The sequence below is a fragment of the Pristis pectinata genome, chromosome 7 (genome assembly GCF_009764475.1).
Source record: "Pristis pectinata isolate sPriPec2 chromosome 7, sPriPec2.1.pri, whole genome shotgun sequence".
Taxonomy (NCBI): domain Eukaryota; kingdom Metazoa; phylum Chordata; class Chondrichthyes; order Rhinopristiformes; family Pristidae; genus Pristis; species Pristis pectinata.
The window spans coordinates 69,257,654-69,282,256 of NC_067411.1; the positions used below are offsets into that span (position 1 = coordinate 69,257,654).

Below are 24,603 nucleotides of genomic sequence, written 5' to 3' on the forward strand. Positions count from 1 at the left end.
ATGCAACACCCTTTTCTTTTGCTACCTTATCAAATAATTTGTGAAATTTCATGATGCCTATGGGTTTCCCATTAATCGACATTGCTGGATACATGCTTAAAAAAAGAGCAGTATGGTTTTTTGAAGGGAAATTCTGTTTGACAAATCTATTTGTTTTTTTTAAAATTATGTATCCACCTGTGTCGATTCTTCCTTCGGAGGAAGCGATCCAAAGACTCCCGAGTCTTTGAGAGAAAACATTTTGCCTCCTCTCTGTCCTAAGTGGGCAAACCATTCATTTTTAAATAGTGACTCCTGGTTCTAGGTTCTCCCAAGAGGAAAATCTAATCTATTCTACACCCATCCTCAGAATTTTAGAAGTTTCACTGAACCTGCCCCTCAGTGGTTACAAGCCTGTTTATCCATTCCCTTCCTCGTAAGTCACACTTATTCCAGTTATTAGTCCACTTAACCTTCTCTGAACTATTCTAATGCATTCTCATCCTTCCTTAAATAAGGAAACCTCAAGAAGGCAACATCTATCATCAAAGATACCCACCAACTGGGCCATGCCATCTTTTCACAGCTACCATTGGGCAGGAGGTAGAGAAGTCTGAAATCCCACACCACCGAGTTCAAGAACAGATATTTCCCTTCAACCATTAGTTTTTCATTGCACCTGTGCATACACATACTTGTGCATATGACAATAAACTCGACTTTGACAATACTGTACAGTGTACTCCAGATGTGGTCTCATTAATTTACTATGTAACTGAAGCATAATTTCCCTACTTATGCGTCCAATTCCCCCCAGGAATGAACAATAACATTAGCTTTCCTTATTATATCTTATACCAACATATTGTCCAAGGGGAAACTCTTGGCTTTTCCTGTCCATCTCATCTGTTATTGTGCGCTCCCATCACATGGAGGCCATTTGGCTCATCAAGTTAAGTGTGCTCTCTGGGCAGTCCCATATATTCAATCCCTACTTCTTTCTCTGTAACCATTTCTCCCTCACATGCCTACCTCCACTTTGACTCTCCTCACTGAGAAGAAATTACAGTACAGGTGATCCCTGTGTTATGGGGGTGTTCCTAAAAAAAAAGTCTGTATCTCAGTTTTCTGTAATGCAAAGCCTCGTCATATGTGCATATATCAAGAAACCAGAAATGGAGGAAAAAAATTGTGTTTATTCATTTACTTTTTTTGCCCCCACATAAATTCCGTGAGAACGAATTTTATTTTGTATCTCAAGTTTTTTGGGTTATGATCTCTGAATTCTGTAAGGGCGAATTTCCTTTACCTGAACAGCTATAATGCAGGGGTTTCCTGCAGTCAATTAATTTGCCAACCAGAACATTTTTGGGATGTGGGAGGAAACTGGAGCACCTGGGGGAAACGCATGTGGCCACACTCCACAAACCTGCAAAAGGTTGAGCTTAATATTGGTGTAGTTAAGATTTCTCTTGTCATTTAAATGTGGAAAGACCTCAGGTATGCAGTTCAGTACAATGGTTTCAGCCCAGGAATGAGTGATGCCTAAGCTTGGTCACAGATGGAGGGGTGGGATGGGAGCTGGTGGGAATGTGCAGGAAAAGTAAAAATAATTTAGTGACCAAGTTTGCAGGAAAAGTAGAAATAAATTGTATTTGACAAGCCATGGGGCTATGTGTACTTCCCAAGATTCCTTGAGAAGCCCAACTTCTTGAAAGATGTGGCATATGACATCATCAGGAGATGGGGTTGTATTTTACTGCATGTGAACAAGTGGGGCTTTCGTTCATCAAGGTTAGGAAGCATTGACTTCGTATTGGATAATATATTATGTAACAGTGCAGTAAAACTTGGTGCTGTTTGCTTTCAAGGCAGGTGTTTGTAAAAATAAATATTATTACTTCAGTTAGTTTAAAAGTAACCTGCTGTGATGGACAATAAATGTAGACATTCTTGACTGGAATTAAAATAACTACAAGCACCAATAACAACTCTGTAAAGGAAATGTCGGATTGAGAGAACAATTCTGATAATGGGCGGAATTGTTCTTTTTTTTGTTGATGTCATGTCAGTTTCTACCACAATAATCTTGATATTCTTTATAATATACTTTCTGCTTAAGTTCTGTAGAACTTGAGCAATTGTAGTTTCTGGGAAAGACATACTGTTTCAATATAATCTTGGCTTGAATGCAAAGGTTGACGTAACATCAGGGATAACAGAAGCAACATTTGAATACACCATTGTTCAGCTTCAGAATTTTTGAAGTAAATGTTGTATTGGTGAAAAGAATGAATCAGTACAGGCTTGCGGATGTAGTGCATTAGTCTGCCTGTGTAAAATGTAACTGTTGGCACATGGATCCATTCCCACTGTAAAATGCTAATATTGTCTGCAATAATTTCGCTGTGCCATTATTCAGTTCTAGAGTTACTAAGTCAATGTTATTTGGAACACCGTGTGTTTAATTTTTTGGTGCTAGTTAGATACCACTGAGCAGAAATGATTGATTCTGATTGTCAATTGGTGCTGTTAAGTTTTCTATGCCATCTAGTTTCTCCAAAGTCATCTAGTTTCTTCACAATTTAAATTTATTAATCTATACTTCACAGTAACTTGTTTATTGATTTACAATTTTTCTAATGTTATATGAATGGAATTGAATGGTTGTAAGACAAAAATAAGATTGTATCTTTCCAGGAAAGGTTACCATATTTTTGGTTCAGTCTACTGTAATCCTCACTAGTAGTTTACATTGCTATCTGCACTTGACATAATGAAATAATGCCAGTGGTATTTAATATATATAAGATACTGTGGGACATCAGGCAGTTTGTTCAAAGGTTGTTATTTGATTGAGGTGTTTAAAGAAAATGGCAAATACTTGAGTTTAGTTTTTGTTTGTAACCATTTTTACACTTAAGGATTATCTTTAATTTTAGATTGTGTGAATTTTAAGTTTTATATATTTATGACTTTAATTATGTCTTCCTTAATCTTGTGCTTGAAAATGGCAATGAAGTGGGTGTTACACCTTTTGAGCATGTTTTTTCAGTGCACTGGTACCTTGCCCAGCACTCAGGATATGATCTTGAATGAAAGCTGTAAAGGAATTGGCAATAAAGGATATTATAGCATTATACATGGAGAGATGTGTTACTGACAGCAGTGCTGTGCTGAGAATTTGGTGCAAACCCTGTACTCCTGTTGCTGTGTATTGAACCTGAATGCTGGGAATCTGATACTCCCCGACCAATGAATTGCCCCAGGGCTTGGTGTGAAGATACTGTCTGTAGCGGCTAGAGTTGTGCAGGCTGGTGTGAGCAGTGCAGCCACTCAGTGCTGATCTGTGGGGCTTAGGCCTGCATGCTGGCTGGCTCAGTGAGTGTGGGTTCGGTAGGCTTGTTACCATTGAGAAATCTCTGGGCCAAGAAGAGCTGTGCAGCCGAACAACAAGAAGGGGTCTTGGCAGCTTTCATCATATCTGACAAGAGGTGATGCAAGAGACCATGTGGTCTGGACATTTTATTGACACATGGCTCAAGTGGAGTATAACCACCTGTATAATCCCTATTCTAACTAATTTGTATTCTTTAATGAAGAATGGTATTATATTTTTCTTGTATGCTTTACTGGATTTATCAATACTAGCTTCCAAATAAGACCACAAGAAAGAGGAGGAAGAGTAGGCAAATAGGCCCCTTGAACCATCATTATTCATCAGTTCATGGTTGATCCATTCTTGACCTCTATAGGACTTCCCATGCCCCTCAACTCCCTTGTTGTTCAAATGGATATCAGTGTTTGCCTTAAGTATATACGCAATGACTGTGTCTTTACAATTGTCTGACATAGAGAATTCCAGAGATTCATAATCCTCTGTGTGAAGACATTCCTCCTCATCTTTACCTTAATTCTAGATAGGGGAAACATCCATTCAGCATTCACCTTGTCAGTTCCCCTCAGCCTCTTCATATACCGACCCCTTCATCCTAGGAATCAACTGAGAAACCCTTCTCCCCATTGCCTCCAATGCAAGTATTACAAATTCTTTAAATAGTAGGTTATGGAATTGAACATGAGAAATGATGAAAAGTCATCTATCTGAAACAGCAACTTTTTTTCTCTCTCTGTTGATACTGCCTAACTTGCTGAGTATTTAAAGTATTTTCTACTTTTGTTTCAGATTTCTAGTGTCCTTTTCCCTTCTTTTGGGTCTGTGAAGTTTTTTAGTTTTTATTTGTTGGGAATGTTTTATCTCAACGTTTTCCACTGTTCATTTAACAAAAAATCCACTGGCCATCTGGGGAACTCAGAAGAGTGAAATATTACTGCTATGTGCATTTTGTTTTACTTGCATAATTTCTCTAAATATATGTACCCAAGCCATCAGACTTTGAAATGAGATATCTTATTTTTTCGATGATGTTTATAGCCCTTTTGAGAAATACAGGGCCCTTGTGTTCAAGTTAAGAGTACATTCTGTATTAATCAGATTTATTTATTTTGCAGGTGCTGATTTGAAGGAGAGAGCAAAAATGCAGCCTAATGAAGTTGGTCCATTTGTTTCCAAGGCTAGAAATGTAATTAATGAACTTGGTAAGTTGTGATCCAGAGAATAATAAACATTTGCTATTGTAAATACAATATTTGGAAATATGCTTTCTTATGGTTAAACTTTGACATAAAGGTAATATTTGAAATATTTTTACAATATATGTTCTGATGGTTTTGCTTATTTTGATAACTGTATCAATGCATTCAATATGGAATTGCTGAATGAAACTTTTTAAAAAACCTATAGTTCAACTATGTCATGAGAAAAATGAGACCATCATTAATTTACAAATTGGCAGTTGTGAGAAATGTGAGGAATGTAAATCCAGGCTATAGAGCAAAATTAAGGGAAGAAACCAATATAATTAAGTGTAGAATCAAGTAAAATTCAGGTACCTAAAAATGGGATAGATTCAGAAAATCTTCAGTAGCTCAAATGTGATGTGCGCAAGGCCTGAATTTGCATTTTACCACAACTAAATCTTATACCCCAGCATATCCTGCACTCCATTACTATTGAGTCAGGTGACCAACCTAAGTTCAGTGAATAGTGTAGAAAAGCACGTTAGGAGTAACATTCATTATTATTGAAATTAAGGTGCCAACTTGATAAAGCTCCAACATCTGACTTTTAGCATGGTTGAGGACCAGAGAGAGGAAGCTAAAGGGCTCAATTCTGCAGTTCCTTTCCCTACTGAGTTCACAGGGCTTGTTCTCTTTTTGTCATCTTTGAGGAGCAGTGGCTTCGGAGGCTAAATTTCTCTAAATCACTTGTAATGGAGGTATATGGCCTTCCAGTGGGCAGATCTTGAGTTTCACATCTGTGGCTGGACTGTTTTGCTGTTCAGGTACTGTCATCCTCCATGTACTAGTTTCTAGATTATCTGAGGTAGCAGTTGCTGATTTCTGCCATATCCTGCACTTGCTATTCACCATGGAAATTAAGCTGAATATTTATGCTCTACACTCAAGGAAGACAAGCTTCCTCTGTATTTCCTTCACAGAGAACATGAGGTTGAACAGACACTAGCATAGTGGAAATGCATAGTTGGCCAGGTAGCAGTTGTGGAGAGAGAAACAGATATAATGATCTTCATCAGCATTTGGTCATTCCTAATATTCAGGCAGTGAAAGAATAAATTGCGCTGCATGTTGTGCTGCTATGTGGAACCTGGAGCTCTTGATGTATCGCAGGGGATATCACACTGATCCAATGTTCAAATTGTGGTGTTTTACAACAGAAACTTTGAGATACAAGTAGTCCACAGATTATGACAGGGTTCCATTCCTGAGAATCGTTTGTAACCCGAGCTATTCATAAGTTGGAAATGAGCCCAGCCGCCTGAGTTGTGGCTCATGGGATGGGGGTGGAGGTAGATGGGGAGAGAAGAAGGCACGCAGAAGTGCCCTGTTCCTGCCTAGCAGAAGATGCCTGCAGCCCTGCAGCAGCTGGCAAATCCATCCCCATCTATCCTGCTGGTCTCCCAAATGCTCAATCACATGTACAGGCTGTCCATAATTTAGGCATTCGTAACCTGGGGAGGACCTGTATTCAATACTAGGAATCAAAGAAGCTTGCATTACTCATCTATTCTCCGGCAGTTCACCTTGCATAACATATTTCAGGGATGTCACTGTACAAAGGGGTGGATCTTTGGAGACTGAGATCCCCTACTTCCTTGTCTTCTGTTTCCTTTTAGTTCACCAGCTGCTGTACATGAGTACAGCCATTGTGAAAGCCACTAAGCCACCAGGAGTTATGTTGATAGAGCCACTTTCCTCCTTAAAATGATATCCTGCCGTCTACACTATGGATGCCTGCCTGTCGTAACAAGCAAAGTATTTTTTTTCCGGCAAAAATTAGCCAAAGGTGAGCAGAGTCCTTGCCTGAAGACCTGCAATGAGAGAAAGAGCAGGAGAACAAGAGGATGGATGTGAGCGGTGGCAAGATCAGCACCTGACACAGCAGAGAGAAGATCTTGGTAGGCGGTATGGAGGGAAGCCCTTTCTGGATATGTAGTCGTAGACAATCTAATAGTGCACAGGTTCTCTCAAGGACCACACTTCAGAAGTTGTCAGCCCACCCATTCACATTCACTACTGATTAGGAACCTGTGCACAACAGCTGCCAATTATTTTAATTTGAGAAGACCCATTAGCAGATCACAGGGGCATAGCCATTATCTTGGGTTCCAGTGGACCTTTCGTGCAGAAGCTCCTGAAGGACCTGATTTCTGTATTCAGAGATCAGAGGAACACATTAGAGTGGATTACTAATATGGAACTTCTGCTCGTTGACACATCATCATTATCATACTACCTGTGCAATGATAACCCTTCAAAATGTTGGTGCATACAGAACTTTCTAATTCTCATAACTGTTCATTGTTTCAGCAAACCTGTATATGATGTATCCTCAAAATAATTTGGCGCAACAGCATACCAGCCTTGACTCATTAAACCTGTGGTTTTGGGCATCCTTCACCAAATAGCAACCAATTAGTTTCTGCATTAAATGGCCTTAACAATCTCAAATGACTGAATTCCTTGAGCCTTGGAGGTATCTGACTTGATAGGTGTGCCTACGGTAACAATATTGCGAGGAATGCCCATGATCAACTCTTGTTCTAAATGAGGTGGCTTCTAGTGCAGCTTTCTAGTGTGATTGGCTGCAGTCTGGGATAGTGGGTATGGAATATAGACAGGGGCACTGATTGAAAGCGAGTGGTGAAAGGAGAAAAGCTAATGTCGTGAGTGGGGACATTATGTTCAAGTTGTTTTGCTGCTTGGACTCATGACACAGGTAGACAGTGGGGTGTGCCTTTACTTTAGGCTAGAGAGCACAACTGGTTGTAGAATTGTCAACCCATTAGCCAAATCCCACAATATAGCTGTCTGTTCCAAGTCAGTTCTTTGTTGCAAAGTACTGCTTTTGTTCCCGTTGGTGGAGAGCCATCTATTCTGGTGACATCTCTGTTGTCTGTTCATGGAGAACAATTAGCTGCTCTTGGGTGGAATCTTTTTGTACACTCTTGACTGCAAGCTGCTCCTGGGTAACAGCAGAGCTGTGTTAGCTTAGTCTCATTCTATATAGAAATACAAAGGTTTTGTCAGTACCAGCTTGGGATAGGGCATATTACCTCCAAATTGGAAATGATACTCTTGTGTCTTCTCATGTTCTCTTCACTAATTTGAATACTGACTTCTTCATATTGTCGTGTCTGGTAGTCCAAAAAATGAGCCAAATATTTCACTATAAGTTTGTACCAGCCTTCCCTAATGCTCCACTATTATGGTCTGAAGGGCATGGTAATGTGCGTAATCACTAATGTCAAAAAGTTGAAGAAAGAACTTTCTTGAGGAAGATGTACGCTGCAAATTCTCAGGCAGTGGCCCAAGATGGATTTGACCTTTGAGGAGGAAGCAAAGCTCAACCCTTCAATTAATATTATGGAGGAAAGGCTTTTTTTTTGCAAGGCTATTCATTGCATGAGATAGTTGACCACTATGCAGTAAAATATTTGGAGTAGGGGGCCTTCATTGTTTAAGGCCAAGTGAATGTAGTTGAACGTTATATGGCATTTGTTGTCACTGTGGCATGTGATCTGTGTGTATTTGCATAGGATACACATGAAGGACGTGACTGAATAACCAGAAGTGTGTAAGATAGTCTTTTTGATAAAATGCTTCCATATAACACGATGGACATGACATTCTATTACATTGCTCAATGTCTTAATGCGGTAAGTTTATAGAACAGGATATTTGGCCAAAATCCAGCAGTTAAGGCAGACTCAAAACATATTGAGGGATAATTGAATGAAAATTGTCATAGTTATGGAGTCATAAAGCTTAGAAATTGCCCACCTTAACCATGCCTACCATCAAATACCTATCTATAGAAAAAATGTAGCTGAGAAAGATAAGTTATTAGAAGAGACTAGGAGAGTGATGTTAGTTTCGGGTCAGTTCAGCTAAGAGCCATCACACACACTATGGCCTGAATGGCTACCTCCTGTGGCATAAACATCTGTGATTCCATGGATAAGTGTGGGAATGGGTGAGGGGTAATCACTAAAGGAGGGTTTTGTAAGACCTGATTTTTCTCAGATTCTTCCAGCTTGAGTGTGGCTTTCTCCTACACTAGTTTGTGTGGTACTATATGTTCTCATAGTTCTCAAACTAATTGAAACATTTAAAATTGAGGGTGATCTCTGTTTTGGGTTAGTTCCCTCCCACCTTGCAGAGTCCTACAGGCAAATGTATTGCTTAAGTTTTGCTTGCTTGAAGAGTGTAAATAAGAATTAGGCAAAGTTGTCAGGCTGCAGAGCAATCTGTGTGCAAATAAATAATTGATAATTATATTGGTAGTAAACTTGCTTTGTAGAGTTAGTTTATTGAATTCAGGCAGTCAAGCTATGTAATGAAACTAATCAGGCATTAGCTGCTGCAGTATAGATATCTGGTAACTTGGATAGAGCATTTTTGTTGGGCCTTTGAATGCAACATTAGTCAGGGTACAAAAGAGTAAGAGGAAATATTTAGTTTCCTGCATTCTTTACTCAATATATTGCAATGTTGGCTAGCTTTACATTGGCAGTCTTTCAGAGGCGATTAATCATTTTCCTCATCTGCCTCTACGTCCTCTACATTTTGGATACTGCAATTACACTGACAGCCATTTCCTGCCAGGTCACCAGGTTTCCTCTAAGTAATTGCCTAGGATGCCAAAGAAGAAATGTTCTGTGCTGCATTTTATTTCATAGGAGCTAATTTCTTTCTTTCTGGATCTGTCTCTCCCTTTGCCAGTAAAAAAAAAATTATCTGATTTTTAAATAGTTGTTGGAATCTTCAAGGGCTTGTAGTTGGATATTTTTTTTCTAGCAACAAATGCTCACTTGCAGCCCTAATCCAATATGTAATTGCCTGATTTTTGGTATTTTGCTTGCCATTTGTAGCTCAAGGTGCCTTAATAACGTGCTTATTTTGTACCTCTGATACATTTTATTTAATATCTGTGAATGCAATTGATTTTCTTTTCCTATCTTGACTTACAAACCTGAAAATATACCATCCATATGTAGTCTATTTAACAATATTGTCAAATTTGATCCAAAGTAGTTCTAGAATTATTAAAGACTTTTGGATAGATGAAGGGTCTTGACCCGAAACGTCGACTGTTCATTCCCTCCACAGATGCTGCCTGACCTGCTGAGTTCCTCCAGTTTCTTGTTTCTTGCTCCAGATTCCAGCACTTGCAGTCTCTGTCTACTTTTTGGATCTTGCAATGTTCACTTTGGGGAGACTATGTGAGAGCATTTATACATCTGGTGATAATTGCCAAAAAATTTCTACAGCAAAGTATTAGAAGTGCACTGTCTAACATAAACATTTTATTTTGTAAGTAAAATTACTTACTAAGCTTTTTTTTTTAGCTCTTCTCATACAATTTTCTAACTTCAATCAAAATGAGTTTGAAATCTGGGTCCTTTCTATAAAATGTATTGGAAAAGATATTGTTAATTGAAGTGTTAAAGTTTTAAGTGATATTTGTTTTCTTCTGTTGAATCAGTGTATTTTTACATATATGTGTGTTCTTGTTAAATTCAATGCATATGAAGCAGTTTTTATTGGTCATCGCAGTTTTTGACAAGTTCAATATACCATTTTTTGGAAAGATCTTAAACAAATAGGAAAGCAGTGCATTTTGGATTGGAGGAAATTCCAAGTCAGCTGCAAGAATCAAGACCTAGAGCAGATGCATTTTGTGGGAGAGCAGAATGAGAGTATCAACTTTAGACTCAAAAGAGCAGAGTGAGCATTTGGACTAGATTCTTGGTGGAAAAGATTGAGGATCTGGATGGATTTAAAATTCATGATTAAGATCTTGTAATTGCTATATCAGTGGATGGAAAGCCAGTACAGCTTGACAGAGCAGTAGTGATGGAAGCTTGAAACTTAGTGTTTGAGAGGGCCAAGGTGTTTTAAATCAGGCTTTCAAACTGGAGGAGGATGGATTGGTGGTGGTGAGGAGTGGGGTGATAAAATTAGAAGGGAATGCAATTTTAAAGAAGAAATTGATGCACAAGTAGAATAGAGAACGGGAACCAGAGGGCATCAAAAATCCATTTCCATTGGGGCACAGCAAAAAAATGTTTGAATTCCGCTGGATTAGTTGATCTGACTTTAATTCACTATTGGGTGGAAGAATTATCACACAAGGATTACAATGGCTGAAGTAGACTGTGATGTCATCAGGACAACTGGAAGTGTGCAATAAATGTGGCTTGTAGTAATTGGCCATGTTTTTATTGTGGATAGGAGATTACCGAGTAATCTTTCATATTGCTTGACAGTTGTAGTTTTCTATATTTGATGCCAAAGGCAAGAGATTGCAAGTCGTCTTGATGCTGTTTGAAAGTCTGATAAAGGTGAGAACTCCAGATGCCTGCATGCAGGTGTAATCTTTGCAGCCAGGTATTAAAGAGATGTCTTATTTGTGGCACATTCCAGCTACAGGGTAGTGTAGTTAATAAATAGATGCTCCAGTGATGGGAGGGAAGTGAAAAAGTGTTCTCAAGGGGTCAGAGGAACCTGGACAGACTGGTAAAGAACAGTGCTTTTCTTTCAACATTAAATTTCAAATGACATTAACAGTAGAGCAGGTGACTTTTTTTTGTGCAAGGGGGCCTTGGAGACCAATGAGAGGTTGCTGTAAGGCCTCTGTAATAATTTAAGTGTGTCGATAAATGTCTGCACTATGGGGGATCCTGCAATGCAGGCACATGCCTGTTTCTGCTATGTCTACTTCTGAGAACTGAAGGAGAAGTAAATGTATCCTTTTCTTGAGTAATGGAGATCAGGAGAAATAGCCTGGAATGATTTTGAGGCTAGGAAGCTGGAAGCGTATTTGGGCTGCAATGAAGACAGGCACGGTAGTGTAGTGGTTAGCGTAATGCTATTACAGCGCCAGCGACCCGGGTTCAATTCCGGCCACTGTAAGGAGTTTGTATATTCTCCCTGCGTCTGCGTGGGTTTCCTCCAGGTGCTCCGGTTTCCTCCCACATTCCAAGACGTATGGGTTAGGAAGTTGTGGGCATGCTATGTTGGTGTCGGACGCATGGCAACACTTGTGGGCTGCCCCCAGGACACTCTATGCAAAATATGTATTTCACTGTGTGTTTTGATGTAGATGTAACTAATAAAGACATCTTATATCTTTGTGAGGTCAAATATATTTGAGTTTTGTACCTTCTAAGCAGCATGGTTTCAGATGAAATTGAGTTAGTGAAACCTTGTGTTCTGTGAACAATAAGAAATGCCTATTTATCATACTAGTGAGACTGATAATCTTGCTGTAGGTGAATTTTGCATTTGGCTATACTGTTGATGTCATTTTGGTGAAATTGACAATGGATAAAAAGTGCTCAGGAGAATGAAAATCCTGCTGATAAATGAGGAAATGAATTTCCCAAAGAGTGCTAAGGCACCCAGGCATGTGCAAAATTGCTTTACTCTGGATTAAATCAATTTTCAACAGCACAATGCTGTTATTTCACCCCCTGAGTTGTATGATTGAATTCCTAGTGTTTTCAGAAAGCATTACGATGTGAGAGATAGATGAAGAGTAAATAAGATATAAATTTCAACACAGAGGGAGGCTATTTGGTTCGCTGCCACTTTGTTACTCGGTCTTAAAGATGGAAACTACTTGAAGATATTTAGTTGTGTAGATATCACATGAAATATAAGCATGATGATGTCTGATAGAAAAGGATCAACATTTTGGTGTGGTGCTTCCCAGGCAATAAGCATACATGCTCAAAAAAAAGTCTTTCACCATCATAGTTCCCCTCACTTGAAGACAGCTCAATGTTGATTTATAGTTTCATGAATATAGTTTATCATCTGGTCCTGTTAACCCATTAGGAGTTATGGTGACCTTGATAAGGTATTTGGCTATTGGAGTCGTTGCTGTATTGGAGACAGCACAGGATATAAATTAAGGGTATGTTTGTAATAAACTATTTAATCTGGCAGTATTCTCCTGCTTTTAAATTCTGGCCTTAGAAGAATGGATGACTATTTATTTTGTTTAAAGAATGATTTCTAAGCATGAATGTGGGGAGAGTTTTGTCTTGTAGCTTTTCACTGAGGTTTGAATTGCAAAACAAGACAACCTTATTTAAGTACGCAGTGGTTGCATTACAGAATGACAACTAATCGCCCTAATAATGCTAGCCTTTTAAGAACAAATTGAAGAACAGTTGGTAGAGCTTGGTTTTCAATCATAAAAATTAGTTAGGAGGAGCTGTTTAATATTTTCTCCTCATGGTTCTAGAACTTTTTCCTTCTAATGAATGCTGTAATACAGAAGTAGCCATTTTGAACACAAAATGGGCTGGATCATCCTCTGTTTAGTCCCCCACCTACGCCACCTTTCTTCCATCTCTCTCCCTTCTCTACACTTCATGTGTTATTTGTAGTTCTGTAGATCTACTTCCCCTGGCAACCTGGCTATCATGGCCATTCCACGAAGACCAAAGTTGCCTGATCTGAAACTAGATCTTGGGTGGCATATCCTGTCTGTAAACCTTGACGGCCATTTAAGTGTTCTACTCTCAAAGGCATTTGAACATTTTTTTATCATTTAAGTGTCTCCATCATTTAAAAAAATCTAAAATATTAAGATATAATAAAGAAAAATAGAACACACTCATTTCTTTTACTTAGCTTTTCGGTCAAAGTCAGCGAGCTAATGGTTGTTTGTGCTCTGCCCTTGGTCTTAATGGTGAGTCCAGTAGTGGAGCTGGAGGTCATATACGCTGGAATAAGACCTACCATCCCCCCCTCAACTCTTAGGTTGTTTCTGCCTTTCATATTGTAATGCACAGATATGGAAGACAGAGGTGAGCTCAACCATGAAAAGGGTTTCACCAGCAGTTTGCTGCAGAACAGCCAGAAAAAGCTGTTTGATACAGGGCTTTTTTTATTTGTACGTGGGATATGGATATCTCAGGCAAGACCAGCATTTGTTTCTCATCCCCAATTGCCTTCCATGGATACTTTAATTTTATTACTGCTTGTACATGTAATGGCTTTCCTTTTCAGCAGCCATACTTTTTCCCCAAATGAGCATACACTTGAGTACTTGGTGAATGCATTTATGGGCTCCAGCCATCTTTGTCGACTGGCTTGTCTAATGGAATTTATTTCTCAGTTGTGTTAGTTTAAATCAATGTAGATTTAATTAAAAGTAAATTGAGTGAAGGGTAAACTGAAAATTGAAGTGCTTCTACTGATCTCATGGTACCTGGATAGGAAAGTTCTAGAGGGATATGGGCCAAACGTGGGCAAATGGGACGAGCTTAATGATCATCTTGCTCGGCATGGACGAGTTGGGCCGTGGGACCTGTTTCCATGCTGTATTGCTCTATGGCTATGAATTGCTTTGTTTATTCCTCTTGTATATGAAAATTTGTGCAGCAAGATAAAACAGTACATTAAGGCTTGGAGTACTGTACAGTAGATCATGTACATGGTAAGAAAGAGTTCATGCTTCCTGAGGTGCTAATCAGTGATTCATTGCTCCTACTTTCACCATGGACAACAGCACTTAATAAAAACAAGTAAAGCATTGCCATTAGGAGGAACGGCAAGAATGAAATATTTAATGCTGCATTTACATACTTGTGAAAGTGGTTTTTTGAATAGAATAAACCCATGAGGGTTAAATGTTATAGTTATCCTGAGGGCCTACCTAAGAATAAAATACTCCCCCAAAGTAGAAGTTAGTAATATATTTTGCATCAGTTTTTGGATAAGTGTTGATGAATTATGAAAATTTCTGTTTTTATTGTTTAGTGAGAAATATATCAGTTTATGAATTAAAATTCTTCTAATTAACCTAAATTGAAGAACTGAGAACATTATTAAAGAATGATTTTATTTCATTTGCTGCTGTGCATGACCCAATTTGATAAAGCATAGCCCATGAAGAAAAGCTTTTGTGCAACGTTTAACTCAGTCATAAAAAAATTTAGTCTCTAACATTTCTTTCAGTCATTGTGAATGTCTGTTCAATGAAGTTACTTCAGTAATACAAGCATGCCGTATGGATGCTTTTCATTCTTCTTCAACCGCTATAACCACAGAAGGAATGCAATTGACTGACCTGTGCTTTTAGTTACAGGAAAAATAAAATGTAGAAAAAAGTAATGGCAAGCTTAATGCAGCTTGATTAGCTGTTTCTGAAATATGTGTATGCTAATGGTAAAATTTTGTAGCTTTAGGAAAGTTAAGAGCAATATAAAATCCATTGCAACAAAGTTCCCTTTATGAAATTATTTTAATACTTCAAAGGAAAACTATTTAATTTTGAGTTTTGGGCAACCTGCTTATTAAATCCTACCTATAATTACATCCATTTAGGAATGCACAGAGTTTAAATATTTTTTCAGTGATCTTGTTCCAAATTATGAACAGATGTTTGCTACTTTTATATTACCTTTGTACCACCTTATGCAAATAAAATGTTAAATAATTAAACTGAAATCCTAGAGTAAATGTGGCATCTTTATGCATATTTATTAACTTGTTTCTTTTAAAGGACTGGCAGATCTTAATTGCATCCTAAAACAACTGATTGAATCTAATTGTTAGTGGTTACTTTCCAGCGCCCTGGTCTGTTATGGAATCTGAATAAACAGGAAATTGTTTATACTGATTAATGTGGCACATTTCTGACTTAATGCAAGTATCATTATGGCTTTCTCCAATGGCATTTAAATTCACAAGAATGGAACAATGGATTCTTGTGATTTTACCACCAAATCCTTTGACGCAGTACAACAGGATTATGTTGAGAATGTCAAAGGGTGATCCAAAAGGAGTGCATTCATACCTCCTGCCAAGTATAAGATGTATGTCTAAACAACTCCTTTTGAGATTCAAAGCTGCTGTGTTTCCTCCTTGGCTGCATACAAGATCTAGGACCATAATATTGATAATTGCCAGAAAGAGAAGACTGTTGTTTGAAGAGAAGGACAATGGGTTGTATGGTGCGCTAACACCTAAGAAACCACATCAGCCAGAGAGGAAGCACATCCCTTTGCCAACATCCATAAATCTCAGGATTCGGCAGATGGTGAGGAATAAGCCTGATGTATGACATTTACGTGAAACATCAAGGTGTTTAACACAAACACAAAGTCTCCAGAGCTGAGGAAAAATATTTTGCTGTGACAGATGAACAACTCTGAACTCAGGACAGGAATTGCTGGAGGGCGTTGATGGATATGGAAACATGCATCCCTATATTCTGTCTGATGGAATACAAAGCTAATAGTGGCTGCTCAGCTCCACTGATTCTAGCAGGTGGTTTTTGGTCATGCTATGGTCGTGTAGAATTACAGTAATATATTTTATAGTGAGTTTTGCTGCATATTCAAGCTTTTTTTGGAGCCTTCATCATAGAATGTGCTGAAGTGACTGTTTGTTGTCTAGTGTAGAGATTACCAAACTTTTTTTTTGCTGCTCTCTACTTGAGAAAGTTTTGATTGCCAACTAATTATAGATGTTGAATTATAACTATTATAGACAGGCTGGTCTTTAATGTTGTAGATTATTGCTGATTGTTGACCAGATGACCAATGCTCATTAATAATACTTGGCTCTATCATCATATGGGGATAGGTGGTGGGGATGTATGATGCATTTTTATCTGAGGTGGTTGTATAGCAGAGGATGCTATAGTTTGTTGAAGGGAACGTTTGAGTCAATGCTAGTAGTATGTATGTCCACTAGTATATTGAACATAGTAAGTGTACATTGAAATATGGTAGCCTTGAATTCCTTTTAATTAAAATAAAATCATAGAATTATTTTAGCACAAGAGGCCATTTGATCTATCATGTCTGAGCTGGGCCTTCGTAGAACAATCTGGTCAGTCTCTTTTCCCCCCGGCCTTGTTATAATCTTAATGGAAAATAATTTTCATCTTTTTTAATCATTGTGGCCACGCATCCAACCTATTTTCTTTAACTTCTCTGAACATCTTGTTTTTAGGAATATTAAGTGCCCAGCCCTGTCATTGTTTTACCGGTTATTGTCATCACATTGTGTTTCCACGTGGTTATTGTACCTTGTACCTTCAGCTCATCAACTTTATTAATCATGTTTTGTCTGATTAGACATGTGTATTCTAAATCTGTCTTATATCTCCTCTTGTGTCTGGTCCCACCAAATTTTGTACTTCCTACTCTAGTGCTATCCAACACTCCCACTCATTTGTGCATTATTCCCTTGTTCTACTACAAATGCTAGTGCTCACCCACTAAATAATTTAGTTTAAACTCTACCCAAGCACAAAGGTGAACCTCTTCACAAAGACATTGAATTCTGTACAAGTACAAACCCATCCATCTTAAATTAGTCTCTCCTACTCCAGAGCTTATGGAACTATTCCAAACAACTGATGCTTAAGTCTCCAGATACATATTAATATATCCTATCCAATGAATTTGACCCTTCGATGCTCAGAGTAATCCAGGGATTCCTATCTTTGGAGTCAGACTCTTTAAATTTCCTTCCCTTGAGCATCAGCTAGAACTGAATGAAAGAAAAATGCCAGTGTAATTGGGTTGGAAAATTGAGATATGTGCTATTTTAATTTATGGAAAAGAGTGTGAGTTGACCCAGCCTAATGGGGGAAGAGAGTAAAAGGGTTGGAAGGTGGATGGAACGGCCCTTAAAGAGTATGGGGACTAAATAATCTTTATGAATGAATTGAAATGGCTAGGTGGTGAATGTGGAAGAACATGTGAATTAGAAGTAGGGCACATGTTCCTTTTGTCTGCTCCACTCTTCAACAAGATCATGGTAGATCTGATTTTAACCTCAACTCTGCATTCTAGTATACCCAGAGTAACCTTTCAGCCCCTTGCTTATCAAGTATCTACTATCTCTGCCTCAGAAATATTCAAAAAATCTGCTTCCACCATGCTTTGAGGCAGAGTCCAAAACTCATGGCTCATGAGAGAAAATTCTTTGCTTCTGCTGTTTAAAATGGACAACCCTTTATTTTAAAGCAGCGACCCCCTCCCTGCCTACACACCTAGTTCTAAATTCTCCTGTAAGAGGAAATGTCCTCTCCATTTCCAGCTGCCGAGGATGGATATGGAGGGGATTTAATGTTTCTTAATCGAGTCTCCTCTCGAAACTACAGTGGTACAGTCCTAACCTGTCTAACCTTTTGTCATAGGACATCTGGCCTATTCCAGGTATCAGTTGAGTAAACTTTCTCTGGATTCCTTCCAAAGTATCAACAACCATTCTTAATTATAAGATCAATACTAAAACAATACTTCAGATGTAGTTAGAAACAGTAGTAGGCAACTTGATCCCCTGAGCTACTCTGTCTTTTAATAGGATCATAACTGATCTGACAGTAACATCAACCCCAAATTTCCACCTACCCTAGTACCCTTTTAACCCCTTGCTTAACAAGACTATCTGCTTCTAATTAAAAATATGGAAATATGCATCCATTGGAAGAGAGCTCTGAAGACTAATATCCTTTTGAGAGAAAAATAATTGTCCTGTCTCATTCTTAAATGGATGACTTTTTTTTTCTAAACAGTAACCACTAGTTGTAGATTACCTCACTTGAAGAAATAGCCAATCCAAATCCACCCTCTCAAGACCTCAACCCCTTCTTCCCACCACCCCCCCCCCCCCCCACCCCCAGGAGGTATTTCAATCAAATCACCTCCCACTCTTCTAAATTCTGGTGAATACAAGCCTATCCCGTCCAAACCTTTTGCATAAGACCACCTGTCCATTATAGCAAGCTGCAGAAATTTAGTTCAATTAGAACAATATGTTTGTTTTTTTTACACACCCATCAGTACTAAGAAAACTGAAGCCACAGATCCCCACATAAGTATTAGGTGTACACAATCTCTAATTTGAAAGAGTGATATACAATCTATTGGGGTGTGCCTGAATCACGCCCAAGAGCAATGAACATGGATACAGAAGTCCCCAATTTTTCTGATGACTCCTTCATTACCTTTAGCCTGACCAAGCTCCAACATTAGATGCCTCATTGGGTCAAGATGTGAAGCACAAGCATCTTGTTGTCTCCCAACAGTTATGCTAGAAAATCTGGACATCCAACTCATGCTAGATTCAGTATCTCAATGGGCAGGAACAATGTTCTTTAATCATATTTAATAATATTTAACTTAATACCATGATTAACTTTTAGTAATTTATGAATATTTTCCTTTGTTTGTGACAGTCATAAAATGCCTTTTGACAGCTGGTAGGCCTGGGGGCAAGGCTTTATTCTGAAATGATTTCTAGGCCCAAACATGTATCCTCTTCAGGAAAGACCTGTGCCTCATTGATCAAGGGATGCCTTCCAGGACTAAATTTGTAGCTGTAGGTGCAGAGTAAGCAGGACAGCAGAAAATATGGTGGACAGCTGGAACTTTGATGTTGTGGCCATTACGGAGACTTGGTTGCAAGAGAAACAGGCAGCTCACCATTCTGAGGTTTTGATGTTTCAGACATGGAAGAGGAAGAGGTGGAAGAAATGCATTAACTAATCAGAGAGAATGTCACAGCTGCATTCAGAGCACATACTGGAGGGCTCATCTACTGAGGCAATATGGCTGGAGCTCAAAAATAAGAAAAGTGCAATCACTCATAATTATGCTATAGGCCTCCCACTGGGAGATAGAGGAACAGATATGTAGACAGATTAGGGAAATATATAAAAGCAACAGGCTGACTTTAACTTCACCAATATTGACTGGGACTTCTTTAGTGCAAGATGTTTAGATGGGACAGTGTGTGGATAGTTCAGCTAGAGGAGGGACCATACTGGACCTTGTATTGGGAAATGAGCTGGCCAGGTGACTGATCTTTCAGTGGGAGAACATTTTGGAAACAGTGATCACAACTCCTTAAGTTATAAGATAGTTTTGAATAAGGATAAATCTGAACTTTGCAGGAAAGTACCACATTGGGGGAGAGCAAATTACATTACTAGATAGGAGCTAGTGGGAGTTGATTGAGAGCAGATGTTATTAGGCAAGTCCTCATCTGACATGATAGCTGTTTGAGGACCAGCTGATCAGAGTTCAAGACTGGCATGTTCCAGTAAGGAAGAAGAACAAGGATGGTAAGGTAAGGGAACCTTGGATGACAAGAGAGGTTGTGAATTTAGTCAAAAAGTAAATGGAAGATATGTAAGGTCTAGGAAACTAAAATGGGATGAGGCCCTTGAATATAAAGAAAGCAGGAAAGGACTCAAGCAGGAGATGAGGAGGGCCAACAGGGACCATGAAATGTCCTTGGCAAATAGGATTAAAGAAAATCCCAAGGCAATTTGTACTTGCATTAAAAACAAAACTAAGGATAAAGGAAGGCATTTATGCTTGGAGTCAGAGGATGTGGTCAAAGTACTAAAAGAGTATTTTGCCTTGGTATTCGCCAAGGAGAAGGACATGGAGGATAGTGAGAGGAATGTGGGGCATGCTGATGTGCTAGGGCATCTTGAAATCAAGAAGGAGGTGGTGCTGGGTGTCTTGAAAAGCATTAAGTTAGATAAATCCCCAAGGTCTGATGGGATATATCCCACGTTATTGAAAGAGGCAAGAGAGGAGATAGCTGGGACCTTGACAAAGATCTTTTTATCCTTACTTGCAACAAGTGAGATCCTGGATAACTGGAGAACAGTCAGTGTTGTTCCTTTGTTCAAGAAGGGAAATAGGAATAATCCAGGAAATTATAGGCCAGTGAGCCTTACATCAGTGGTAGGGAAGCTATTGGAAAGGATTCTTAGGGATAGGATTTACACATATTTGAAAAAACATGGCCTAATTAGGGACAGACAGCATGGCTTTGTGCGGGGCAGGTAATGTCTCACAAGCTTGATAAAAGTTTTTTGAGGAGGTGATGGAAGTGATTGATGAGGGTAGGGCAGTGGATGTTTTCTACATGGACATCAGAAAGGCATTTCACAAGGCCCCTCATGGTAGGCTGATCCAGAAGATGCATGGGACCCATGGTGACTTGGTAGTTTGGATTCAGAATTGGCTTGCCCATAGAAGACACAGGATAGTAGTGGAAGGATGTTATTCTGGTTGGAGGTCCATGACCAGTAGTGTTCTGCAGGGGTCAGTGCTGGGAACTCTGGTGTTTGTGATATACATAAACGACTTTGAAAATGTAGATGGATGGGTTAGTAAGTTTGCAGACGACACAAGGATTGGTGGACTTGTGGACAGTGAAGAGGGTTGTTAAAGGATACAACTATAAATCAGTTACAGAAATGGGAGGAGAAATGGCAGATGGAATTTAATTCAGACAACTCTGAGGTGTTGCACTTTGAGAGGTCAAATGTAAGGGGGAAAGTATACAGTTGATGGCAGGATCCTTAACGGCATTGATGTACAGAAGGATCTTGGGGTCCAAGTCCATAGATCCCTGAAAGTGGCCACACAAGTAGATATGCTGGTAAAGAAGGTGTATGACATGCTTGCTTTCATTGGTCGGGGCATTGAGTATAAAGGTAAGATAGTCATGCTGCAGCTATGTAAAACTTTGCTTAGGTCACACTTGGAGTACTGTGTGCAATTCTGGTCACCCCCATCACGGGAAGGATGTGGAGGCTTTGTAAAGGGTACAGAAGAGATTTACCAGGATGCTGCCTGGATTAGAGGTCATGAACGATAATGAGAGGCTGGACAAACTTGGGTTGTTTTCTCTGGGGCGTCAGTGGCTGAGGGAGAGCTAATGGAGGTTTATAAAATTATGAGAGGCATAGATATGGTAGATGGTCAGAATCTTTTTTTCCCCAGAGTAGAAATTTAAAATACTATAGGATATGCATTTAAGGTGAAAGGGAAAAAGTTTAAAGGAGATGTGTGGAGCAAGTTTTTTTTTAAAGAGTGTAGGTGCATGGAAATGAGCTGCCAGGGGCAATGTTGGAAGCAGATACAATATTAGTGTTTAAGAGGCTTGCAGATTGACACATGAATATGCAGGGATTGAAGGGATATGGATCATGTACAGGCAGAAGAGAATTAGTTTAATTTGGCATCATGTTTGACACAGACATTGTGGGCCGAAGGGCCTGTTTCTATGCTGTACTCTTCTATGTTCTAAATGTAGGCCCTTAGTTTCAGGTATGAAGCTATTGCAGAATCATTAACTCAAGATTATGCCTGTATCTTGTGTGAACACTCAATAATAGGAATGGTAGGTTAGAAAAAAATGAAATAAAAAAACAAAAAAAAATGTGAGCAATGCCATAAAGAGATCCTTATGAGGGCATGTTAAAGGACAAAGATAACTAAGCCATGAAAATTACAAGATCAAAGGGAACTCTTGTTGCTGAGAATGATTTGAATCAGAATTAAATTCCTGGGGGAACAACTGTTTTTGAGCTTAGATACAGAAGGCATCCATTTATTAGCGCTGTGTTAGAACAATTTGAAGGATAGCTGAACAAACATGGACACTAATAGTGCAAAAACAGCATAGGTTCATTGGTTGGGATTTTGTTTTCAGCAGTGAACAAAAAGCACCAGCCCTTCACTTCACATTCATTCACACACACATTTTCTTTTGGAATGGGGTTTGGATTTCCGAAACAGGCACTCCATTTGTCATCAAAAGGGCCTACCAAGTGCATAGATAAATGAGATTTAAGATGTTCTCAAAGTCTCCTTGAAAACGTGCGATGTCCCACTGATTTCTGGGAATTGCTGGCCAATGACTGTTTAAAGAGCAGAGGTAGCGTTCAGGATGGTACTAACAATATCGTCCATGTACTGGGAACATGCAGAAGCCCAAAGTAAATGACAGAGGAGCACACCAGCTCCAAATCTAACAGCTGAGGCCCCACCTGCAATAAGATCTGTGGGTCTCATATTAACTTTATCAGTGTAGAGGAAGCAAATCATTCTCAACCTTGAGGGATCACTTAAGAAGAAAAACAGAGGTGAGTACCAGAACCTCGCCATTACTTCTGCAAAATTCAACTGGAGTATAATGCTGGGAATACAATGGTTTCATAACACAGGTGGTTTGGGAGGAAGGGGAGAAGAGTTAAAGTAATAGCAAAAAGCAAACCTATGTTGTCTTATCTGGTGCACTGACATAAGGAAGTGGTGGGTAGAGAGGAAGGACAGAAGATTGAGTATCACATCACGTTTACAGATCCATTATTTCAGGGGCATATTATCAAAATTTAGACAAAGCTCAACCAAACATACACTTGAACAACATTTATTGGTTTCTTATCCAAATGTTAACATAAACTAGTTTAGAATAAACAGTGGAAATTCCCAGATTATTGAAAGTTTGAGAAATGGCATTTCTCATGAATTTGATACACTTGATACATTACAAATATTTGTGGGGAACTTCTGACTGAAAATTGTTTTTGGCTTTAATGCAGCTTTTTGATATTGTGTAGGTGTTAAGGCAGTATATTGGCATATAATATTATCTTATTTGTAATGTAGCAGCGTTTTTGCTGTTGTCCATTTTCTGTTTTTCATTTTGATTTAGATTTTGTTGAGATGCACTATTCTGAATGTGTAAACCAGCTAACAATTGAAGGCAAGGAAAAGGCTCCTCAAGAATTGAGCATTACTGAAGTTTCCAGATAGATTGAGGCATTCATCTAATAGGTTCATGAAAATATCCCTTATGTTTATTTTCTGGATATTAAGGAAATCAAGGGAAATACAGTTAGTATAAGAAAGTGGTACTCAGATAAAAAGATCAGTGATTATCTTACTAAAGAATGGCACATGTGCAAGGGGCCAAATAGCCTATATTGTTCTCATTTCATATGTTTTTCATTATCTTTCAAGAATTCATTGCATTTTTATATCAATTACAGACTAAACTTGGCGTAGATTAAATCTAGTAATGAATACAAATACCATTTGCACAACTTAATAACGTTAATAACTACAGTCAACCTCTGATGCCTAGTAAGTGAACAATTTTAAATAGGACACATCATTCCTTGGAGCTGAGAATTACTTTGGCAGCTTTAAAAACATCAACATGTTTTTTCCCTCCTATGTAATATCTTTCTTACTCTATTTCTTTATGTAATTGATTCATCCTTCTTAGTCCTATTCATTTCACAAATTTTTTTGTCTCATTGGTTAAGGAGGTAGTGTTTGTCCCAATGTTAACCAAAGTTCTAGGTCCTCTATCGGCCTCCTACTGCTATCATTTCAGTTCCAGTAACACTTAGCAAAATATATTTAATATCTAAAAATACATAAACCAGCCTAGAAGCCCATTCCATCAAGATCTAGACTAATTTTGTCAATTATAATTGTTATCTTTCACTCTCTTTTGTTGATAATTGTGCTCAACCTTATTTTTTCTCTACTGTTTTATTGACACTAAAACATTTGCACTTTTAAGTACTTGCTGAAAGAGATGGCTTTTATGCAGGATCTGAAGGGAGGAGAAAGCACATTGGCAAAGACTATTGAGGAAGGAAATTCAGATCTAAGGGCCTAAAGAGAAGGTAGCTAGGAACATATACAAAAGTTCTGACTCGGAGGAATGTGGAAATCATGTTGGGTTTTGTAAGGTTAGAGAGAGGAAGGTGGCTCCATGAATTGATTTGAAAATAAGAGACAAAAATTTGTTTAGCAGAATTAAGTGTTTTGTGAAGTTGTGAAAGTCTTTACTTGCTAGGTGCACAGAACACACTGTTGGTTTAGGACAAAGAATAGAATTTGAACTTTAACAACATGACTTTAGTGGAAATGGGGTTGATCTGCGAATATAAAAAAACTGTAAATTTTTGGACCAGTAAGGCTGAAAATCTCAACAGTGACAAATTTGTGTGCTGCTTTACACTGATGTCATTTGAAGGGAGCTTTATGCCAAAGGAAAAAGTACATGTGCCAATGAAAAACCTGTCAACGACTCAGGATTCAAAACTTGATCAAAAACTTGGATTCCTAATAAATGTTAAGACAGTCATATATGTGCACAAAATTTCTCCATTCTGGG

General features: G+C 38.6%; 1 protein-coding gene across 1 annotated transcript in view; it reads left to right on the forward strand.

The window, feature by feature from the left end:
- auh (AU RNA binding protein/enoyl-CoA hydratase) overlaps positions 1-24,603 on the forward strand; it is a 121,899-nt gene that overhangs the window by 32,197 nt on the left and 65,099 nt on the right. Inside the window, exon 4 of the mRNA XM_052020632.1 lies at positions 4,492-4,578. Coding sequence (XP_051876592.1) covers positions 4,492-4,578 — 87 coding nt within the window. The remainder of the gene's footprint in view (positions 1-4,491; positions 4,579-24,603) is intronic.